General features: G+C 52.3%; 1 protein-coding gene, 1 non-coding gene and 1 pseudogene across 2 annotated transcripts in view; all 3 read right to left on the minus strand.

Annotated features, from left to right (window-relative positions):
• The window catches only part of PTPN3 (protein tyrosine phosphatase non-receptor type 3), an 86858-nt gene extending 82578 nt beyond the window's left edge, over positions 1-4280 (minus strand). The window contains exon 1 of the mRNA XM_056117018.1: positions 4129-4280. Within this exon, the coding sequence (XP_055972993.1) occupies positions 4129-4266 (138 nt within the window). The 5' untranslated portion in view covers positions 4267-4280. The remainder of the gene's footprint in view (positions 1-4128) is intronic.
• Positions 2732-2814, minus strand: LOC130026675 (uncharacterized; annotated as a pseudogene).
• An 11166-nt stretch (positions 4281-15446) lies between the features above and the next one.
• LOC130026737 (U11 spliceosomal RNA) lies at positions 15447-15575 on the minus strand. The gene has a single exon (XR_008792925.1). It is a non-coding gene; the product is annotated as a U11 spliceosomal RNA (small nuclear RNA).
• Between the last annotated feature and the right edge of the window lie 5436 nt (positions 15576-21011).

Genomic DNA, 21011 nt, shown 5'->3' on the forward strand with positions numbered 1-21011 from the left:
GAGCAGATGGTGGTGGCCAGCGTCGGGGTGTGGCACATGGCAAAAGATGTGGCAAGATAGCCAGGAGATGAACCGGGTTTGGATCTCAGGGGTAGCATGTTGATGAGAACTAATGTCACATAAACCTGAAAGTCACTGTTAGCATAATTTAAGTACTCTCAAAAAAAGTGACTTCACATCTCCAGGAGGGATGTGCTGGTCCACATAGCCCCAAATCCCAGCTAACCCTCCTGCCGTCTCGGAGAACCATTCTCTCCCCCACCCCACCGGTGCTGACATGATTCCGACATAGGATCCTGTGTTTAATCTTTATCAGTTACTATGACCTGCCAAACACATTGACAAGGAGCCAGACAGGAGAGTAGGTGCGCTGTTGGGTGTATGTGTGTGTGTGTGTGGGGGGGGGGCCCTAGCTGTTCTCCGGAACCCGGGATCCACTCCCTGTGACACTGGGCTTGGGCCACGTGGGCCTGGCAATGCAATGCAGCGTGGAGCAGCAGAGTGCGGAGGGCCACACCGTGCAGGGAACAGAAGCCAGGGCGTGAGTGTCCCAGGCACATGGTCGACTTCTTCTCGGCATTGTCTCCTCGATCTCTCATGTGCACCCTCCCCCAAGGCCAGGGATTGCAACCCAGGCATTGAACCCACACGCCAGGCACTGCTCTTTCACTGAGCCTCATCCCCCGGGGCGGGGGGGGGGGGCGCCAAAGGAAGGCCTGGGAGACTGGGCAGCTCAGCCTGTCAGCCCGGGTACGGCGGCCCGAAGGCCTGACTCAGATCCGTGGGAGGTCGGCGCCCGCCTGTCCCCACCACGCCGGAGTGAGTGCGTGAGTCAGCCAGGCTCTCCTCTGTACAGCTCCCCGGGCTCTCAAGAGGAATTAAAAGTCCCGGAGAGTAAGAGCCACAAGGAGCATGTAACCAGCCTCCTGGCTCCACCCCGCCCCGCAAGAGGTCATCTTGGCTATGCCAACTCAAGGGAGACACTCTTTTCACCAGGCTGCTCCCAGAGTGGTGGACGCCCAGGACAGCCCCCTACCCCCACCCCACTGATACCTGCTTCCGGTCCCATGATGGGCCGCCCCCCGCCCCAACCCCGGTCTTAAAAATCTGTTCCCACCGTGGTACAAACCATCCCCCACGAGCGGAACACTAGAACCCGAGGGAGAGTCTCGGCGGCCACAGGCCCTCCCGCTCCCAGCTCAGTGCGAGTGAAGCTGCAGAAGGCTGCTGGGCGCCTGTCAACAAGGGAGGATTGAGCTGAAATCGATCGACCACAGGCCAGGCCGCTGCTAAGGTTTCCTGGGATTATCACTCTGCCTCGCTGCTCCCCCCGTGGCTACTCCCGGGGCTCATCTGGCTTTCGTAAAAGAGGTTCCTTCTCTAGCCCGTTTTGGCGGAGACTGGGGAAAAAGGGACCTTCATCGCCCATGGTGGGACTGTCGACAGGGTCCAGGCTTCTGGCTAGACAATATGGAGGTGCCTCAAAAAAATAAGAATTTAGAGTGGGGTGCCAGCCTTCGCTCGAGCATCCAGGAAGGCCCCCTCTCCCACCCCAGGGGTCGCCCTAGCGGCAACCCTTGCCGCCTTCTAGCGAGAACTGAGTTGCAGAGGGTGCCCGGGTGGGAGGAGACCTTGGTGACGGCGTGGCTGCGATGGCCCATAGGAGGGGGCAAGAAGCCCCCTTTGCAGCAGCGCCTGTGCCCCTTGAGCATCAACGTTCCCGTGACCAGGGGCGGCCCGGCGGGGAGCTGGGGGTGTATCGAGGGGCCAGGTTCGGAGGAGAAGGAGGTCACTGTTGGCCGGCGGGTTTCCAGGGAGCCTGGGCTTCACCAGAGCAGCGCCTTCCCCAGAGCTGGGGGTTGGTCGGGGACGCCGGGGAGACCTCACCCAGGAGTGGGGAATCCAGGGGACGGCAGGAGGGTCCTTCCGGCAGTGAGGCATCCGGGAGTAACATCACTGGGTATCAGTTCCGCGCCCAGGAGTCAGACTCCTCTTCCTCCCCGCCCGGAACCGCACCTGGGGTTTGGCCAGAAGCCCAAAGCCACTCACTCAGTCACTGAGCACCTGGACCAAGGCGGATGGTCTGCACCCCGAGTCAGCCTGATGGCCAGAGTAATGACTACACGGTAAAGAAATAGGGCCAAAGCCATCACCTGAGGTTGCAGTTATTCATGTCTTAATAGAAGCTCATGGACTTGTACCGGATGTTCTAGGAAGGGTTTGGGGTATTGAAAATGGACGTTCCTGGGGTGGGAGGGATGAGGTGCCTGCCTCGCATCTTGCTGATACGGCCTGGAGCACTGCCCAGGATCCCCCAGCACCAACATGATCGTTCCTGGACATGGAACCTGGGGTCGCTCCTGAGCATTGCGGGGTGTGTCCAAGAGAAAGAGAACTGGGCTTCCCCTTGTCACCCCCATCTCAGAGACATTTCACAAGTGAAGTGAACAGGGCCAAGTTGATTGTGTTAAAATACCAATTGCTGGGGCTGGAGCGACAGCACAGCGGGTTGGACGTTTGCCTTGCATGCGGCCGACCCGGGTTCGATTCCCAGCATCCCACGTGGTTCCCCGAGCAGCGCCAAGAGTAATTCCTGAGTGCAAAGCCAGGAGTAACCCCTGTGCATTGCCAGATGTGACCCAAAAAGGAAAAAAAAATCAATTGCTTTGGGAGACTCACTAGTTCAAAATAATACTGTCAGCATGTTGTAATTCTTTCAGAATAGCAGGTGTGAAGTTTTTGTATTTATGCATTTAAAATAAAATATTCTTTTAAATACTACACTTGATCTCAGCCAAAAGGCCGAGAAGCGAGCTGGAGCGATAGCATAGCGGGTAAGGCGTTTGCCTTGCATGCAGCCAACATGGCCGACCAGAGTTCGATTCCTCCACCCCTCTCGGAGAGCCCAGCAAGCTACCGAGAGTATTCGATATGCCAGACACAGTAACAACAAAGTCTCCAATGGAGACGTTACTGGGCCCGCTCGAGCAAATCGATGATCAACGGGAGGGCCTTTACTTTACTTTACTATTCTTTTAAATACCTAGAATGGAAAAAAAAAAAAACTAAGAATTTAGTTTCCCTGTGGCCTGGCAATTCTGCTCCTAGGAATATACACCAAGGGGCCCGAAAGCACAAATCAGAAAAGACATCTGTACTCCTATGTACACTGCAGTCCAAATATGCAAACAACCCCAATGCCCGTGAACCGATGACCGGATAAAGGAACTACGGCACATCTATGCAATGGAATACTATGCAGCCTTACACAGAGACAAAAACATGCAATTTGACGCACCGTGGATAAATCTGAAGAGTATCATGTTGAGTGAAACGAGAGGAACGGACTCAGAATAACCACTCTCATAGGTGGGATATAAAGAAATCTCATAGGGGAATATCAAACGGCCATAGAAACGAAGAGTAGGAGAATTGGTCTTCCGCAGGAAGCTTGGCGCTGGGGGGTTGGAGTCGGGGATGAGTTAGGGAAGGGAACACTAGGACACTGTGGGACGGGGAAAGTGCCTGCCACAGAGGCAGGTGCGGGGGCTGGAAAGGAAACTGGCCGTATTGGTGGAGGGTGGCAGGCACTGCACATGGTCCCCTGAGCACTGCCAGGGGACACTCGTGAGCACAGAACCAGGAATAGCCGCTGGGCACTGCTGGGTGAACCTCCTCCCCACACATAAAAAATAAAAATCAAATAAAAGGAACAAAGAAGCAGGACAAATTCCGAGAGAATGAAAGTAACTGCTTTCCTCTTCCTTTCTGTCAGTTTGGGGGTCGTACCTGGCAGTATTCAGGGTTTTTTTCCTGACAGGGCTGGGAGGGCCAGAAGGGGTGCTGGGGACTGAACCTGTGCTAGCTGTGTGAAGGGACGCACCTTACTTGACGTGTCATTCTGCGGTAATCACGGGGAGGGGGGCAGGGGGAAGGTGGAGGGCCGGCTTTTACAGGGACTCCTAGTTCAATCTCAACAGAGAAAACGGTATGAGAGCTCTCATTTTCGTCTGTTCTCTTCATTGGAATACACCCCAGAATTGAAAAACTATTCCTGAGGGCCGTGGATTCAGAAAAGGAAAAATAAAAAAAAAAAAAATAGAATAGAACTTCATGTGCAGAACTTACGTTAACTTTAAAGGTCTGTACCAGGCCATCTAAGAAGCGAATACTGCAGACAACTTCGGATCGGGTTTTCTCCTTGGGCAACTCTAAGGCACGTATGTTATTAATTCTTCCACCCAACGCACGTAGCCGGGAGGTCATAACGATCGCTGGGTGACCTGGAACGCAAGATACACCTGTTAGCTGGGGGGGGGAGAGAGGCAGCTCACCGGGCACAGGGCGTCCTCCATGCCCCCACCCAGGCCCACGCCTGGCCAGGAGCTCCACAGAGACTCAGATCCCGGCCCCGGATAAGGTTTCTGTCTACATTCTGACTTCTAAGAAGCTCCAACCAGAACATGTTGCTCAATGATATTCGTAGGGTCACAAGGCATATGTTTGCCTCTGTCTCCGCGGTCCAAATCATCTAATTGTATGAGTTTAAAACTAATGATTTATGGCATATGTGTGTGTGTGTGTGTGTGTGTGTGTGTATGGGCTGGAGCGATAGCACAGCGGTAGGGCGTTTGCCTTGCATGCAGCCAACATGGCCCACCCGAGTTCGATTCCTCCGCCCCTCTCGGAGAGCCCGGCAAGCTACCAAGAGTATCTCACCCGTAGGGCAAATCCTGGCAAGCTACCCGTGGCGTATTCGATATGCCAGACACAGTAACAACAAAGTCTCCAATGGAGACGTTACTGGGCCCGCTCGAGCAAATCGATGAACAACGGGAGGACAGTGACAGTGACAGCGTGTATATATGTATGTGTGTGTGTATTTGACCCTAAGGCTTAACACAAGTGTCTAAAATAATTTAAAGCATCAAGTATCACTAATGAGCTGGAGCAATAGCACAGCGGGTAGGGCGTTTGCCTTGCACACAGCCAACCCGGGTTTGATTCCTCCGCCCTTCTCAGAGAGCCCGGCAAGCTATGGAGAGTATCTCACCCGCATGGCAAAGCCTGGCAAGCTCCCCGTGACGCAGTCGATATGCCAAAACAGTAACAACAAGTCTCACAATTTGTTGTGAGATATTACTGGTGCCCGCTCGAGCAAATCGATGAACAACGGGAGGACAGTGCTAAGTGCTAATAAAATGATTTACAATCGAACCCTCCTATGGGGCTGCAGAGATAGTGCAGTGGGGAGGGTGCTTGCCTTGCACGTGGCCAGTAAGTACTGAGTCGATTCCTACACCATGGACCCCTGAGCCCCGCCAGGAGTGATCCCTCAGTGCAGAGCCAGGAGTAAGCCCTGAGCTCTGCCAGGTGTACCCCCCCTCCAAAAACAAACAAGAAAACCTCAAATTTTCTATCTCTATTTTAATATACTATATTTAAAAAAGATTAGAGGGAGCTGGAGCGGTAGCACAGTGGGTAGGGCTTTTGCCTTGCACGTAGCAGAGCCGGGTTCGATTCCCAGCATCCCATATGGTCCCCCAAGCACCAGCAGGAGTAATTCCTGAGAGCAAAGCCAGGAGTAACCCCTGTGCATCGCCAGGTGTGACCCAAAAAGCAATAAATAAATAAATCTAGAAAGGAAAGCCTGAGGTGTCTGTCACATATTCACTTACAAAGAACACACTGTGAAGAGGAGGGAGAGATGGCTCAAAGGGCCAGAACAGGAGCAGGCACTCTGCTTGTGGGAGCCCTGGGTTGGAATCCCAGTACTGGAAGGTCCTCTGAGCCTTCCCAAGTATCAAGCTCCTAGCACAGAGCCAAGAGTAGCCCCCTGGGGCCCCAATCCATCACCTCCCTCCCTGCCAAAAATTAAAAAAAATAATAAATTAAATTAAAACCGAGAACAACTGACAGCGATAGGGCTCAGCCGTGGAATCTATGCCTTGCATGCATGAGGCCCTGGGTTTGATCCTCAGCACTAAGAGAACTAAAAAAAAAAAAAAATGCACGTGAGGATGCCAAGGAAGGAGAGGAGTGGGGAGAGGGGAATGAGGAAGTGGACAGGCACCAACTAAAGGGTACTGATCTTGGACACTTTGTTGATACTGGGGTGAGGTAACTATGTACATCGAAACCGAAAGAGTCAATACTAGGGCTGCAGCGAAAGTATACAACTGCCTTGCACGTGGCCAACCTGGGTTCAATCCCCGGCATTCTGCACAGTCCCCGGAACACAGCCAAGAGTAACAGATCTTGAGTGCAGATCGAGAGGAAGCCCTGATTAATGACCCCCAGGTGAGATGCAACAATCTTCACGCACTTTCCTCTAAGGAAGCCTTTTTTAGATCATATTCAGCAGATTATTCATCACAAGCAATACAAAATAATTTATTTAGGATCTGCTTTTGGCGCAGGCTTGGGTGATGGTGGGAAAAATCTCAAATAATGGTGGTGGGAAGGTGGAATGATGGTGGGACTGGTATTGGAATTCTGAATGTAATTAATTACTGTGAACAACTTTAAAAAAATAAAAGGAAAGGGGGGAAGGAAAAAAGTAAGCCTTGAGAACACCAGGTATGGCCCCCAAACTGAACAAAACAAGAAAGTCAACAGCAGTTTCAATATGGGGCCCAAACTACAATGATACTTCGGTTTGGGCTTTTTAAGCAGGCCCTGAGGACAGCCGGGTACGGGGGGGGGGGGGGGGGGGGGGGGGGCCAGGATCGAACTGCGAGAGCTTTGGGTGTGCAAAACAAGCCCCTTGCCCACAGAGCAATAGCTCTTCAGCCCCTTTGATTTTTTAAGACTGATTTGCCAATTCTCTGCACCTGCTGTTCCTTTGTTGAGCGGGCAAAGGTTCACTCCTCCTGCCCACGTCGACCTGAGCAGTGCCGAGGGCCAGGCTTCCCGGGCCTCCCTCCCTGTTCCTCCCTCCCTGCCCCGTGTGTCTCTGGCTGGTCTCAGCACACTGTCACATCAGCGCTGGAGACCTGCTTCTCCCACAGAAGTGCCATCGCTGCATGAGAGAGAGAGAGGCCCCAGTCCGCAGACACGGCGGCATTCACGAGGGAAAATCAGGATGAGACGGGAAAGAAAGACGAGATCTACAGACGGCAGAAATAAAGCCATGCAACCTCCATCCACCATGGGCTGGGAGAAGGCGGGGCAGGGGGATGGGGTCCCCGGTCACGGTCACGAGGCAGCGCGTGGGGCTCTCCTCTGGCCCTTTCCAGCCGCTGGGCAGTGACCTCCACACACCTAGTGACTGGGTGCATACTAAGTAACTGCAGATACTAAGTTACTGCAGATACTAAGTAACAGTTACTAAGTAACTGCAGCATTTCCATTTAATAATACTAGATTTTAAAGTAGATACATGACATAGGCTGAGAAATAATGTCGTTTTTTTCCTGCATTACTAGTTTGCAAACACTTGGTCCAGTGCAGAGCTCATACCTTGCATGTGGAAAACTCTGGGAGTGGATCCCTAGTAAAACACGCACACACGTACGCACGCACCGGCAAACACATTTGAAAAATCCCTGCTGTAGGGCCAGAGGCAGTCCGGGGGTTAAGGCATTTGCCTTGCACACAGCTGACCTCAGTCCAATCCCTGACAGTACTACTAGGAGTCATCACTGAGTACTGAGTCAGGAACAGCCCCTGAGCACTGCAGGGTGTGGCCCTCAAACTCAAGACAAATCAAAACAAAAAGGGCTGCAGAGATAGCACAGGGCTGATCTGATTTGGATCCCTGAGCACAGAGTCAGGAGTCAGCCCTGAGCACAGAGCCAGGAGTCAGCAGTCAGCCCTGAGCACCGCAGATATTAGCCCCACCCCACTCATCCCCTAAAAGAAGCCCACTCCCACCCACACTCCCACCCATGCCGCTCCCCCTGTAACAAGCACTTAGGCAGTCTGGAGAGCTTGCCAAAGGGTGATCCCTGAGCACCGAGCCAGAGCTCAATAAGCCGCCTGGAGTGCCGCCTGGAACAGCCCCCACACCAAACCAACCAAGGAGATCTGGGCGTGTTCGGAGGGTCTGCTCTTTCTCACAGGTGCTGCCCAGGCTGCTGCCCTAAGAACCAAACAGGTGACTGGAATAGCAGCAGCAAACATCAAGGCAGGACCTGAAGCTCAGATGCGGGAAACAGAAGCCCGGGAGGTGGGCTGGAGAGACAGTACGATGGGTGAGGCACTAGCCTTGCTACGATGGGTGAAGCACTAGCCTTGCATGTTGCCGACCCAGGTGTGATCCCTGGCATCCCATATGGTCCCCCCCCAAGCAACACCAGGAGTGATCCCTGCATGCAGACTCAGGAGAAAGCTCTAAGCACCTCCAGAGGCGCAGAACAAAAAACAAACTCAACAGAAGCAAGGGAGGGCCATGGGCTGTGCGGAGGAGAACAGAGAGAGGAATGGGGAGTGGGGAGCTGAGACACGAGGAGGAGGGGCGTGCAGTGGGGCTGTACCCAGGCCCCCTTCCGAGGGCAGGGTCTCCACTCTCCCATAGCCAGGGCACCTCAAATACAAACGGAAAACAAAACAAAACAAAACAAAACCTCCCGGGACCGCCGAGGAAGGAAACACATTCAGCCTCTTTGGAGATGCCACCCACCCCAACACCTCCACCTTGCCCTTTGCAAAGAAAATGCCATCAGAAGCCGAGATGCATTTTCTGAGTAATACCAAGACTTATCAGCAGACAACAAATGTGTTCTGGAGTGCTTTCACCACGTTCCCTTGCAAATGTCAGACTCATTGTTTTGGCCTCAGCTAAGAACTTCAGGTGGGTTCCAGTTCTCGTTAAAGACACAATAGAACCTTCGCCGGGGCGGTTCTTAGCAAGAGGTTTGGCGTCACCTACGGAGCGTTTGAAAAATAAGCCTCTCCAGGCCCACCGAAAGGAGATGACTCAGCACCCGGGGCGCGGTCAGAATGCCCATTCCCTTCGGCAAGGCCTGGGCGAGAGGGGCCCAGGAGGGCCCCGAGATGGCTCGGTGGGCTGAGGGCACACTTTATGCCGGGTGCTCCGCTACCATCCCTGGCACTGTGTGCTCACCTCAGCACTGCCAGGTGTGACACCCCTGAACCAAAAGTAAAGTGGGGGGTACAAAAGAAACGGAGGAGGTACAAAATTCATGTGGAGCTAGAGGACTGAGAGCCACCGGACACTGTGCCCCGGGCTGGCACCGGTGTCCAGGATGAGCCCCGCCTGAGCACCTGGGTGGGGTGCTCAGTTGGACCCAGTTAGCCGAACCCAGTTAGCGATGTGACTCTGGCTCATGTGCTCCCTGGTCTAACCATGCTGACCAGGCCAACCAGCTACCCAGGGAGCTCAGGTTTTCCTCCTATGAATCTATTACAGAAAGGACTGGAGACCTCACAGCGTCTCAGAACAGGACAGCATTGTACAGTGGGTGAAGCACTCGCCGTGCACACAGCCCTCGGGCAGAACTGATCCCTGAGCATCACCAGGAGTGACTCCCAAACCAAACCAGCCAAAAAAACAAACAAACAAAGAAATCCCACAACAACAATATCCATGAAAGTAGCATCGATGTTCTTCCCTCAACTGCTCCTCTGGCAAACCTTGATTAGGGTGAGCCTGATGCTGAACGAAGACATCACTGAGCTCTGTGGTGTTTGCAGATTGTCTTGACGTTATATCTTAAACAATCTAGTTTAGGACAATGGATGCTGACTAACTGTGTGTGTTTCCTGTGCCACAGCAATAGGGGAACTCAGGGTTTTCGATGGCTTCCTTTATAAGTCTCTTAATTCTAAACAAAGCCACAACCCAGCCAGGAACACGCCGGCCTCTCCACCCGCAGATGATTACTGGGCCACTGACGGGTTATAAGACCGAAGCCCTGCTTGCTTTCTGCAAACCTTTCTCACTCCCTTATGGCTTCAGAATCTGTTCTGCACCAAAATAAGAGGTTTTACTGCAACTGTAGCGATTATAGACTACACTTGCAAAATGTATCAGAGAGGCAATTTGGAAGGGGGGGGGGGGATGTCACACAAACTGTGAACAGTAGGGGTAGGTTAGCCCTGGTAAAACGCCAGCACAAGGTGGGACCCACTCTGGAACCCAGTGAAAAGGCACCATAGGACGATGGGAATCTACTGACAGATTCTGGATTTTGCAGGCAATACAGGTTTCAGATACCTCCCAGATAAAGGAATGCTCCCCTTTTCAAAACGTTATTTCACTGTGCAAAGACAGTGGTACGATACCACGTGTGTGCTGTTCTTGGCTAAGAGGTCAGAAGCAGGAGGGGACTGCCCCAAAGTGTCAGGTCTGGCGCACACAACAATCTCCTTCTATGACCCCTGCATGTCCCTTGTCTGCCTCGGATCATGAGACGGGTAAGGAGTGATGTTCCGTTTCCAAAGTGACTACTCGCTGCTCTGGAAACTCGTTTCTTACATAAGCCACCAGTTCCCTAATAGAGGGGGGGAAGGAGCACATTCTTCACCTGCGGGGCTGGAGAGAGCTCAGAGCTGGAGCACAGACTCTGCCTGCAGGAGGTCTGGGCTGAATCCCCAGCACCACCAACCGTCCCCCAAGCACTACCAGGGGTGGTCCCTGAGCACCACCGCGTAAGGTTTCAAAGTCCACAAAATTTTAAAAAATTAGTTAAAAATCCACTCAACTCTTTGTTGTGATAAGGTGATTTCATGCCTTTTGTTTTTAAAAATAAAGAATTTAGATCTCTAGATCAGGAGAAGGAAGGAAGCAAGAAAGGAAGGAAGTAAGGGAGGGAGGAAAGACGAGGGAGGAAAGGAGAGGAGGAAGGCGGGGAGGACAGAAAGAGGGGGGGAGCCCAATTTATAAACAATTTGTGAGTGAATAAAAATCAATGAAACATACATACAGGTGACTCACGGGAATAGTCATCAAGCTGACCTGGGCCAATACTGCCACCTAGTGGCCTGCAGAGGAAGAACCTTCACCTGCTTTCCTTTCTTAAGGGCAAGGAAGCCCTCTGCTCTCTCCTTCCCGTTTGGTTAACAGTTCCATATTTTACTTTTTTTTAAAAAAAAATCTCGCAATACACGGAGCTGGAGTGATAGCACAGCGGGTAGGGCGTTTGCCTTGCACACGGCTGACCTGGGTTCGATCCCTGGTGTCCCATATGGTCCCCCAAGCACCGCCAGGAGTAATTCCTGAGTGCAGAGCCAGGAAGTAACCCCTGAGCATCACTGGGTGTGACCCAAAAAGAAAAAAAAAATCTCGCAATACATAAAAATACCTGTCGCTTCAGGGTAGGCCAACTGCTCAAATAGCCAGAGCACATGCTCTGCGGGTAGGCGGCCCAGGTTCAATGACCAGGAGAATACAGTCCCTGAGAATCCCTGAGCACTGGGGCTGGAGTGATAGCACAGCGGGTAGGGCGTTTGCCTTGCACCTGGTCAACCTGGTGCATCGATTCCCAGCATCCCATATGGTCCCCTAAGCACCGCCAGGAGTGATTCCTGAGTGCAGAGCTGGGAGTAACCCCTGAGCATTGCCAGGTGTGACCCAAAGAGAAAAAAAAAATTTCCTGAGCACTGAGCCACGAGCAGCACCCCCAAGCACTACCAGTTGCAGCCCGACAATCAAAAATCAAACCAAAAATATGTAGTGAATGAACTCAGGAAAGCTCTCTTCCCTAAAAAAAAAAGTTGCTTTAGGGTAACCCTTGAGCTCCACCAAGTGGACCCAAAATACAAAATAATCTTTATTTGTGGGGGGTTCACACCCGAGGATGCACAGGGGTTACTCCTGGCTCTGCTCTCAGGAATTACTCCTGGCAGTGCTCGGGGGACCATATGGGAGGCTGACATTCGAACCCGAGTCAGCCGCGTGCAAGGCAAACACCCTTTCCACTGTACTATCGCTCCAGCCCTACGAAATAATCTTTACATTTAAATTTAGGGGGCAGCCCTGGGGTTCCCATCCCTTGTGTGAGGTTGTGTGGCTGAGGAGCCTCAGCTGTCAACACTCACCCACACTTGGCTGTGACAGTGCACGGCCGGGCTGCCAGGCTCTCACCCTCTACATGGGGCCCGCTACGCACCGGACCTGAAGCTGTGCCCCCTCCATGCCCACCAGGCAGGCACTCCCCCTGGCTCTCCCAAAGCCTCGCCCCTGGGTGTCTACTGATGTGCTGATTTGCTGATTTTGCTTCCGGTGAGCCCTCACAGATGCCTGCTCAGATGGGAAGGGAATCCTGCGCACAGATCCGCAATAAATACTCTGTACTATCTAGACGGATGACTCCGGAAATTAACGGCGCTTCTCCTTAGTACCAATATATCACCTATTTAAGATACAGATTTTGTGGAGCTCTCGCTTACTCCTCTCTGTCACAGAAGGTGGGCTGTGAATCAGGGCGGAGTGAAGCGGGGGCAGGGGGAACGGAGTCCTTAAAAAATCGCGGACGTCTTTGCAGCTTTGACACACCGGACAGTAAAATAAACCACACTTCCCAGCCGCGCTGGGTGCCTCGCACAGGGCAGCCCCCAGTTCTGGTCTGTTTTGGGGCCAGGATTAAAGGGACCTGAAATGCCTAGAGTGAAAACTTTTTACCTCAGAGATCCTACAGGGGTAAGGTGTTTGCCTGACCTGTAGCAGACTCTGGTTCGATCCCCAGCATCCCAGATGGTCCCCCAAGCCCTGCCAGGAGTGATCCCTGAGCACAGAGCCAGGAGGAAGCCCTGAGCACAGCCATATTTGGCACCCAAAACCAACAGCATCTTAAAGGACAAACATCTAGATGAGGAGTTACCATGCACCAAGCACTAGACAAAGGCCGCAACTGTAAGGATGCTTAACAGGGGCTGGAGAGATACCACAGTGAGTAGGGCATTTGTTTCCCTAGCATGCTGTCACCCAGGTTCCATCGGTGGCACCCCAGATGGTCCAGGGGCTGGCCTGGTTGATCCCTGGGCACAGAGCCAAGAGGAAGCCCTTAGCATCACTGGGTATGTGCCCCCCAAACCCAACAACAACAACAAAATGCTCAATAAGTTCCTATGAAGCGATTAAAGTATGATTTAGGAGCAAGAATGAGGTGTGCTTGGAGATGCTGGGGATCAAGCTGGGGTCAACCACCTGCCAGGCAAGAATCTGGAATCTGGACTCTATATATCTGGAGCGATAGCACAGCGGGTAGGGCGTCTGCCTTGCACGCAGCCAACATGGCCGACCCGAGTTCGATTCCTCCGCCCCTCTCGGAGAGCCCGGCAAGCTACCGAGAGTATTCGATATGCCAGACACAGTAACAACAAAGTCTCCAATGGAGACGTTCCTGGGCCCGCTCGAGCAAATCGACGATCAACGGGAGGGCCTTTACTTACTTTACTTTACTCTTTCTAGTCTGAAAGTGAGACTTTTGCCCCCCACCCCCACCCACCCCCACGCCCCCACCAAGTCCAGGCAAAATTTTAGACTGCTTCATCATCTTGAAAACTTGCTAACATACAGATCTGGGAGCATTACACAGAGATTATGATCTAGTGAGATACTGGGAAACTGCAATGTTAGGTGGGGAGGGCTCCATCCCTGCTCGGGAGGCCCGGGGGAGGCCATCCAGCGATTCTTGGCCAACTGGGCCAGGGGTCAATGCCAAGGCCCAAGGAGGTGGCACTGCTCAGGCCCTGCCGTGCTGGGGATTACCACCATCTTCCTGACATGGCTGGGGGCCTCCAGAGCCACACCCGGCAATGCTCGGGGGTCCCTGTGAACCCAAGTCGGACACATGCCCAGGGTGCACCCTAATCGCGGTATTCTCTCTTGGCCATGCAAGAAACTGCACTTTAAAACTTCATGTTCGAACTTACAGAAAAGTTGCACCCCCCGCTTTTGTCAACTCCAGTTGGCCCGCATTCAACTGTGAACATTTTGCCACTTAATCTCCTCTCTCTCCCACACCCGCTCTTCCTCCAATCCCAAAACACACGCTTTATGCCCTTTTTTTTTTTTGCCCACTGGGGACTTGAGAAAAAAAAAGTTGTTAAGTTATGCTCCTTTCTTTGCCGCTAAATATTTTTGCAAGTCTTCCCCTTATCACCTCCACGATGCAGTTACTACACGAAGGAAGTTTAATAGGAACGGAAGTATTTAACATACAGTTAGCATTATAGTGTTATTAGAACTCAGTCCTCTACTAACTTCCTCTCTGGTTGGGGAGTTCCCTTTCCTTTCCCTTTTACTTTCCAATAAAACCTTTCTGTTTCCAAGAAAAATAAAATTTAAAACTTTACGAGCTGCTCTGAGTGTCCTGGCGTGTGTGTGCGTTCAAATGCGGGCTAGAGGTGGACATTTGGGGGATCTCATTCCTGCAAAGCAAGCTCTCTACTTCTCAGCCTTTTGGCCTTGATTTCTCTCCTCTTGCGTCAGGATGCAAACTTGCTTGTCCCTGTCACAGGTCCATTCTCAGTAAGTGGCCCCCCACTGAAAACTCAAACAGAGTTCTGATTTGCTCCTTTCAATGTGGACCCCCAGGTCCTCAGCCAGAGGTGGGGTGAGGTGGTACCTACGTGGGCTCCTTCTGTTCTTACTTGATGGCACCTCCCCAGTTCCAAAGGGTGAGACAGCCCCGCGGTACAGAACAAACGCTCTTTGGAAACTGTGGTGGGGGCCACGCCCAGCCGTGCCAGGGATGGGAGGCCAGGGCGGGTGGCTCTTATCCACCACTAGAGCCGCCTCCCTGGCCCTAGGAGGCCGTTCTTCAGACACAGAGGGAACCAATTCTGCCAGGTCTGTCTCAGGACCCAGCCTCACACTGTTGTCGTAACCAAGAAGCAGCCGCAGGAAAACAACTGTTCAGAAAGGGCTCTGGCGAGTCACGGGATGTAACCAGATGTCTCGACTTGTTCCCTGAAGATCAGCTCCTCTCTGGAACCTGAATCTTCACAAGCCACGAAAAGACAAGTTACAGGAAAGACCCCGGTGCCTTCCAGAGTGCAGCTCTCAGAAGAGGGGTGAGCTGCCCGCCACCCACCACCGGCCCCAGCTGCTGTCAGGAGCAGCAGCGAGGCCGGGTGTTTGTTCAGTGAGGCTTGGCGAATGTTCCGGTGGAACTCAGTCCAGCTCATTCAAACTGGGGAGTTTTAGCTTTCCTTTGCAAAAGCCCCACGCTGCCTCACAAAACACTTTCAGGGCCGGAGAGATAGTAAAGCAGGTAGGGCATTTGCCTTACACGCTGCCAACCTGGATTCAATCCCCAGCATCCCATATGGTCCAGCCATATGGTCCCCCGCCAAGCACCGCCGAAGTGCAGAGCCAGAAGTCACTCCTGGGCATCGCTGGGTGTGACCCAAGAAGCCTGAGTGCCGAGCCAGAAGTAACCCCTGAGCATCACTGGGTGTGACCTAAAAAGCCAAAAATAAAAACAAAAATAGCACTCCCAGGGATAACACTCTGTTCATTTTATTTTTTTATTTTTCAGGGTGCTGGGACCAACAATCACCAGCGGCCTAACTGCCGAAACGCTTCCAAAATCTCTTGATGTTGATCCTGCATGGGAGAAAGTCCTCTGTGTGCCACTCACAGCAGAAGTGCCCCCCCCCTTTTTTTTTAAGTTCCTTTTCTGTGCAGCTAATGACAAAATTTCCCTACGCCTGACATCTGCAAGCATCTTCCCTCCTGGCTCTCATTTTCATGGGCTCACCCGCCTGACCTTCTGCCAGTTTCCCCTCACTGACTTGACTTTCCTAAATTTCCCAAGCACAACACGGCAAAATACAAATTTATACTAACTTATTTTAAAAGCTGGCTGTGAAGCTTCTACTATTACTGCTTACTAAAGTTAAGAAAACATGCAGTCACAAGGGGAGAGACATTTTCAATAGCTGATTCACCAGGAAGGACAACAAGCTTGTTTGCCCTGTTACCTGCACAACAAGAAAATTTTTAAATGACCTCTTCAAAATTTAAAAGCCCGCTAATGAATAGAAGAATCATTCCAGCTGGCAGGAGACTTATTCATTGATTTTTTTGTCCCAGGACCATACCTGGAGGTACTCAGGGGCTACTCCTGGCTCTGGGCTCAGGGATCATTCTGGGCGGGGCTCAGGGGGCTACATGGAGTACCGGAAGTCAAACCTAGAGGAGCCATATGCAAGCCAAGTGCTTTACCCACTGTACTACCTTTTGGGCCCACACAGGACTTTTAATTTAGACATGCAGTAGAATAAGGAATGTATAAGGAATTACTCCTGGCAGTGCTCGGGGGAACCACATGGGACACTGGGAATCGAACCTGGGTCGGCCACGTGCAAGGCAAACACCCTACCCGCTATGCTATCGCTCCAGCCCCCAGACTACTTTTTTTTTTTAAAGGGTGAGGGTGAGCGCAAGGGCTACAGCAAGGGCAGAGGGGCAGCTCGATGCATGCCCTGACATGAGCAAGACTGTGGATCAACTTGTACCATAAGGTCCAAGAACGTAAAGCTGGGAAGAGCCCCCGAGTTCAGCTGCCTATGGCCAAAAACCAAAGTTGCCTCCTACGACGCACTGATGAAAGATGTGGGAAGCTGGCCCTCCGCAGAAAGATGTTTAAGTCTCAAGCCTCCCATCCGAGAAGGTGGATGGGAAATGGGTGCGGGGCAGACCGGGGTGCTTCGGTGGTTGGACAGGAGTGATACAGCTGCATATCCAAACCAGAGTCAACCCCGCTGAAGACATGAGATCCAAACTACAACAACCAAATGCGAAAACACGCCTGTCAAGGCTGCGGGGTAGAACTTGGGACACTGATGACAGGAAGGGGACATGGGCAGGGCGGGGGGGAAACTGGTGCCTAGTCCATTATATGTCCAGAACTCAACTACAAATACCTTTGCAAATCATGATGATTCAATAAAGTTAAAAATTATAATAAGGGGACTGGAGCGATAGTACAGAGGCGGGGAGGGCACTTGCCTTGCACACAGCTCACTGGGGTTCGATTCCCCGGAATCCCATATCATCCCCCAGCACCGTCAGGAGTCATTCCTGAGTTCAGAGTCAGGAGGAACCCCTGAGCATCACCGGATGTGACCCAAGAAGCAAAAAGTAAAATAGAATAAAATAAAAATTATCATTAAAAAAAAAAAACACAAGACTTACATCCTCCAGGATGGGAGAAAACACTCAAGCCGCTCCCTTGGGAGGGTCCTCTGGCATTATGCGACCTGACTCCCACAGGGACACCGACAGAGAAGGGGCAAAGCTCTGGTCCTGCCAAAGCGAGAGTTTGTGGAAGAACCCCTGGGCCTTGCCTCGGAGGATTAGTTGTATTCAAACTGAGACCCGTTGTCATGCGTGCCCTTGGTCACAGACAACTTCAAAATGCCAAATAGTTTTCTTATTATGGAGTCGGGGTTTATTTATAGGCGCGACACCATGACACTCGCAAAACTAACAAAATAAAAAAGTCATACTTGATACCGAGAGGTACCGGGGCCATCGTGGTAAGCTCCCTGAAGGGCACCTGAAGAGCACCAGGGCCGCGGCCCCAAGCCGAGTGGTGAGCGCCGTAATGTTGCTATAAGGGGAAGCCGGGGGTGCTCGTGGAGCAGCACGGGGTTCTCAGGCGGATCACCTGAGTGGGGATGAGAACTTCCACCCCCAAGTCAGCTCCTGGGCCGTCTGGAGGCACCTGAGACTTATTAATGGATCAAAAAGCCTTTTCTATAGACGGAACATGATTGCCACTCAGTGCCTCTCTTGCAAACCTCAGCACCCAAAAGGAAAGAGAGAATAAAAGGGAATGCCCTGCCACAAAGGCAGGGTGGGATGGGGGAGATGGGGGGTAGGAGGGATACTGGGATCCGTGGTGGTGGAGAATGGGCACTGGTAGAGGGATCGGTACTCGATCATTGCATAACTGAAACCAAGCACAAAAATCTGTAAGTCTACAACTGTATCTCATGGTGTTTCACTAATAAAAATTAAAAAAATAAACAAAAACCTTTTCTGGCCCCCTTTGCCTTGAAGCAGCATAGGGGCTGAGGGGAGGGTACAAACCCCAAACACACAGGTCCTCATCCAAGCCCCTCTACCCCTCTGCCCTGCAACCACCCTCCTAACCGGCTCTGCATCATTTTTTTCCAGGATATTTGTAGTCTGGGGTTGGGTGGTCAATTTCTCAGTCTCTAAGAAAAGGTGATCAGTTATCTGATGCTGAAAGACACCCCCCTATGCCTCAAATCTCCCAGGCCAGCCCTCCTGGAGTGCTTTCTCAGAGAGGTGTGGAGGGGGAGGGTTGCTTCATGCAGCAGGATCTGGGGGCTGTAGCAGAGCACGGGCCGTGCTAATGAACGGTGAAAGGGGGCAGGTACACGTTAACTATGAGGGACCGCAAGAGCGAAGCCAGGAGCAAATGGTGAGCGCCTGCGTGCCCATCTCAGGAGGGGACCGGACTACAGCTGGCTGCAGGAAATGACTTCTAGGATCAGACAGACAAGCAGTGGCCAAAGCTTCCGAGGGGGCCAGGCGTCACAGACCCATCCGTCTGGATTAGAATGACAGCGAGCCTTTGTGATTGCTCCTGCCCAGAGTTCCGGACCATTTACTCATTCAATATTCATGCACTCTGCCCCAGGGAGGGCTGGGGAGGGCAGAGGGGTCTGGGGTTTCCTAGTCCATGGGAAGAGGGAGAACCCCAGGATGGGGCAGTTCCAGCTGGGGGCAGGGGAGGGTCCCGCCAGGTTTCGTATCTTTGGGGCAAGAGGACACAGGCTGGCAGGTGGAAGCCAGGCAAGGACCAGGACGATTTGGGCGAGGGGGGCCTGGAACCAGTGGGAATAACTGCCTGAGGAACAACCCAAGGGTAAGATTAGGGTGTTCAAGAGCCCCAGGGGCCATGCCACAGGGAAGAGGAATGAAGGGCGGACAGCTACTGCAGGAAGGGAGAGTCGGGATGTGGCCTGGAACCCGGATGAGCCATTGGTTTGCTGCATCCCAAGTCCCCAAACTTATCAAAGGCTTCATCCTCTGCTCTCCAAGATAACGTGCGCATGGACCAGCACCTCGCAGGGCCCAACCAAGTAACAGCCCAACTTCGTATCACTGATTTGTTTCCTGAGACCCCCAGCTTCAAAAGGTGGTAGGAGAGTGAGCTCTGGAGACGATCAAACAAGAGAAGTTGGACAAGACCCCCGCGGGGGGGGGGGGGGGGAGACTGTACAGCCGGAAGGGTACTACTAACCTTGCGTGTGGCTGACCTGGCTTCATTCCCGGCATCCCATAAGGCCCCCCAAGTCCTGTTACGAGTACGGAACCCTGAGTGCTGAACCAGGAGTAAAGCCCTGAGCATCACCAGGTGTGCCCCCCACAGTGAGTTCATATAGCAGACAAAATGAGTTCAATGCACGGCAGCATTGTTCGAAGTAGCAGGGGTGCCGGAGTTATAGTAGGGAGGAGAAGGCGAACATTTGCCCTGCACGCAGCCAACCCGAGTTCAATCCCCGGCATCCCCTATGGTCCCCCAAGCACTGCCAGGAGTAATTCCTGAGTGCAGAGCCAGGAGGAACCCTTGAGCATCACTGAGTGTGACCCAGAAAGGGAAAAAAAAAAGGGCAAAGTAGCAGAGGAAAGCCAGCCCAGGGGAGGCACTTGCCTTACACTTGGCTGCAACGACCACAACCATGGGCTGCATCTCTGATACCACACGCGGTCTCCTGAGCACCGCCAGGGGTCACTCCTGAGCAGAGAGCCAGGAATAACCCCTGAGCACTGCCAGGTGTGGCCCCCAAACAAAACTAAACCAACAAAGCAAAAAAAAAAAAAAAATCATAGGAGTTTGTAATACATCTCATCTCAAGAGCAAAGAGCACTAAAGGGTTAACTACTTCATTTCTGGAAGAAAATCAAACAGGCCACAAACCATGAGAGAGGAGATGAAGACTAAGAAGCGGGGTGTCGGGGGTGGGCAGGAAGAAAGGGGGACGGTAACATTCAAAGTAACACTCAAAATACAGACAATGGAATATGGTGGGCTTTGAGCTCTTTCCATCTAAAATTCAGCTAACAAGCACCGCTCTTTCGTCCTCCCCAGTTGTTCCACTAGTCTCCAAGCAGAAAGAGAAAACAGGATGGAATAAATTTACTCTACAGGGACATGAATCAAGTTGCATAAACTTGACCAAAACACTGTGCTAATATTTGCCCCTGCGGCTCAGACACACCCACGCGGGTGTCGGGCCAGGATATTTCTACCTCAGCTTCCAGCCCCCACCCCTCTACAGCCAAAAGCAGCAAAAGCCCTCGGAAAAGAAAACAGCTAAAGTCACTTTGAAAGCTTTGAGATGTGCTAATCGCAGCGCATCCCAGCCAGGAGGCTGGAATCTCACAGCCCCGCCAGCCCTGGCTGGCTCAGGAGTCGACCTGGCCAGCGCGGCCGGCCGGGCCAGAGAAACCCAATCCTCACCTCCACATCCCGCAGCACCGTGCTTTTATCTCAAGGAAACGCAGAAAAAATAGCCTCCAGGGCCCCCAGCACCACCTTCTCGTTACTAATCAGTCAAGTGACCTGAAACACAAGCCTCCCTTTTTTTTTTCTCAGCTCTATTTCCCAGCTACCTTCTCCCCATTGGCTTTAAGCCACACCGCGATCTGAAGTTAGGTAGAGTAACCCAACATCTAGAAACCAAGATTCAAAACAAAACCATTTTTTTTTGTCAGTCTACTTGATTTTCCAGGGCTTTGTGACTTGGTTATGGTGAGCTTGGAAAATTAATGGAAGCACTGCATAGAAAGAGATGCATAACCTGAATGTCTATTGGGACCACACCACTAGTGGACCCCAAATGCATTCAAGGACTTGGAGACACAAGACCCATTAAAGGAGCATGAAAACCTTTGAGATACAAAATTCCAGGCTCTAAGCAAGGAGGGCATATCCAATACTCTCGGTAGCTTGCTGGGCTCTCCGAGAGGGGCGGAGGAATCGAACTCGAGTCAGCTATGTTGGCTGCTTGTAAGGCGAATGCCCTAGCACTGTGCTACACAGTAACAACAAAGTCTC

Source organism: Sorex fumeus, unplaced genomic scaffold, assembly GCF_029834395.1.
Source record: "Sorex fumeus unplaced genomic scaffold, SorFum_2.1 ptg000034l, whole genome shotgun sequence".
NCBI lineage: Eukaryota > Metazoa > Chordata > Mammalia > Eulipotyphla > Soricidae > Sorex > Sorex fumeus.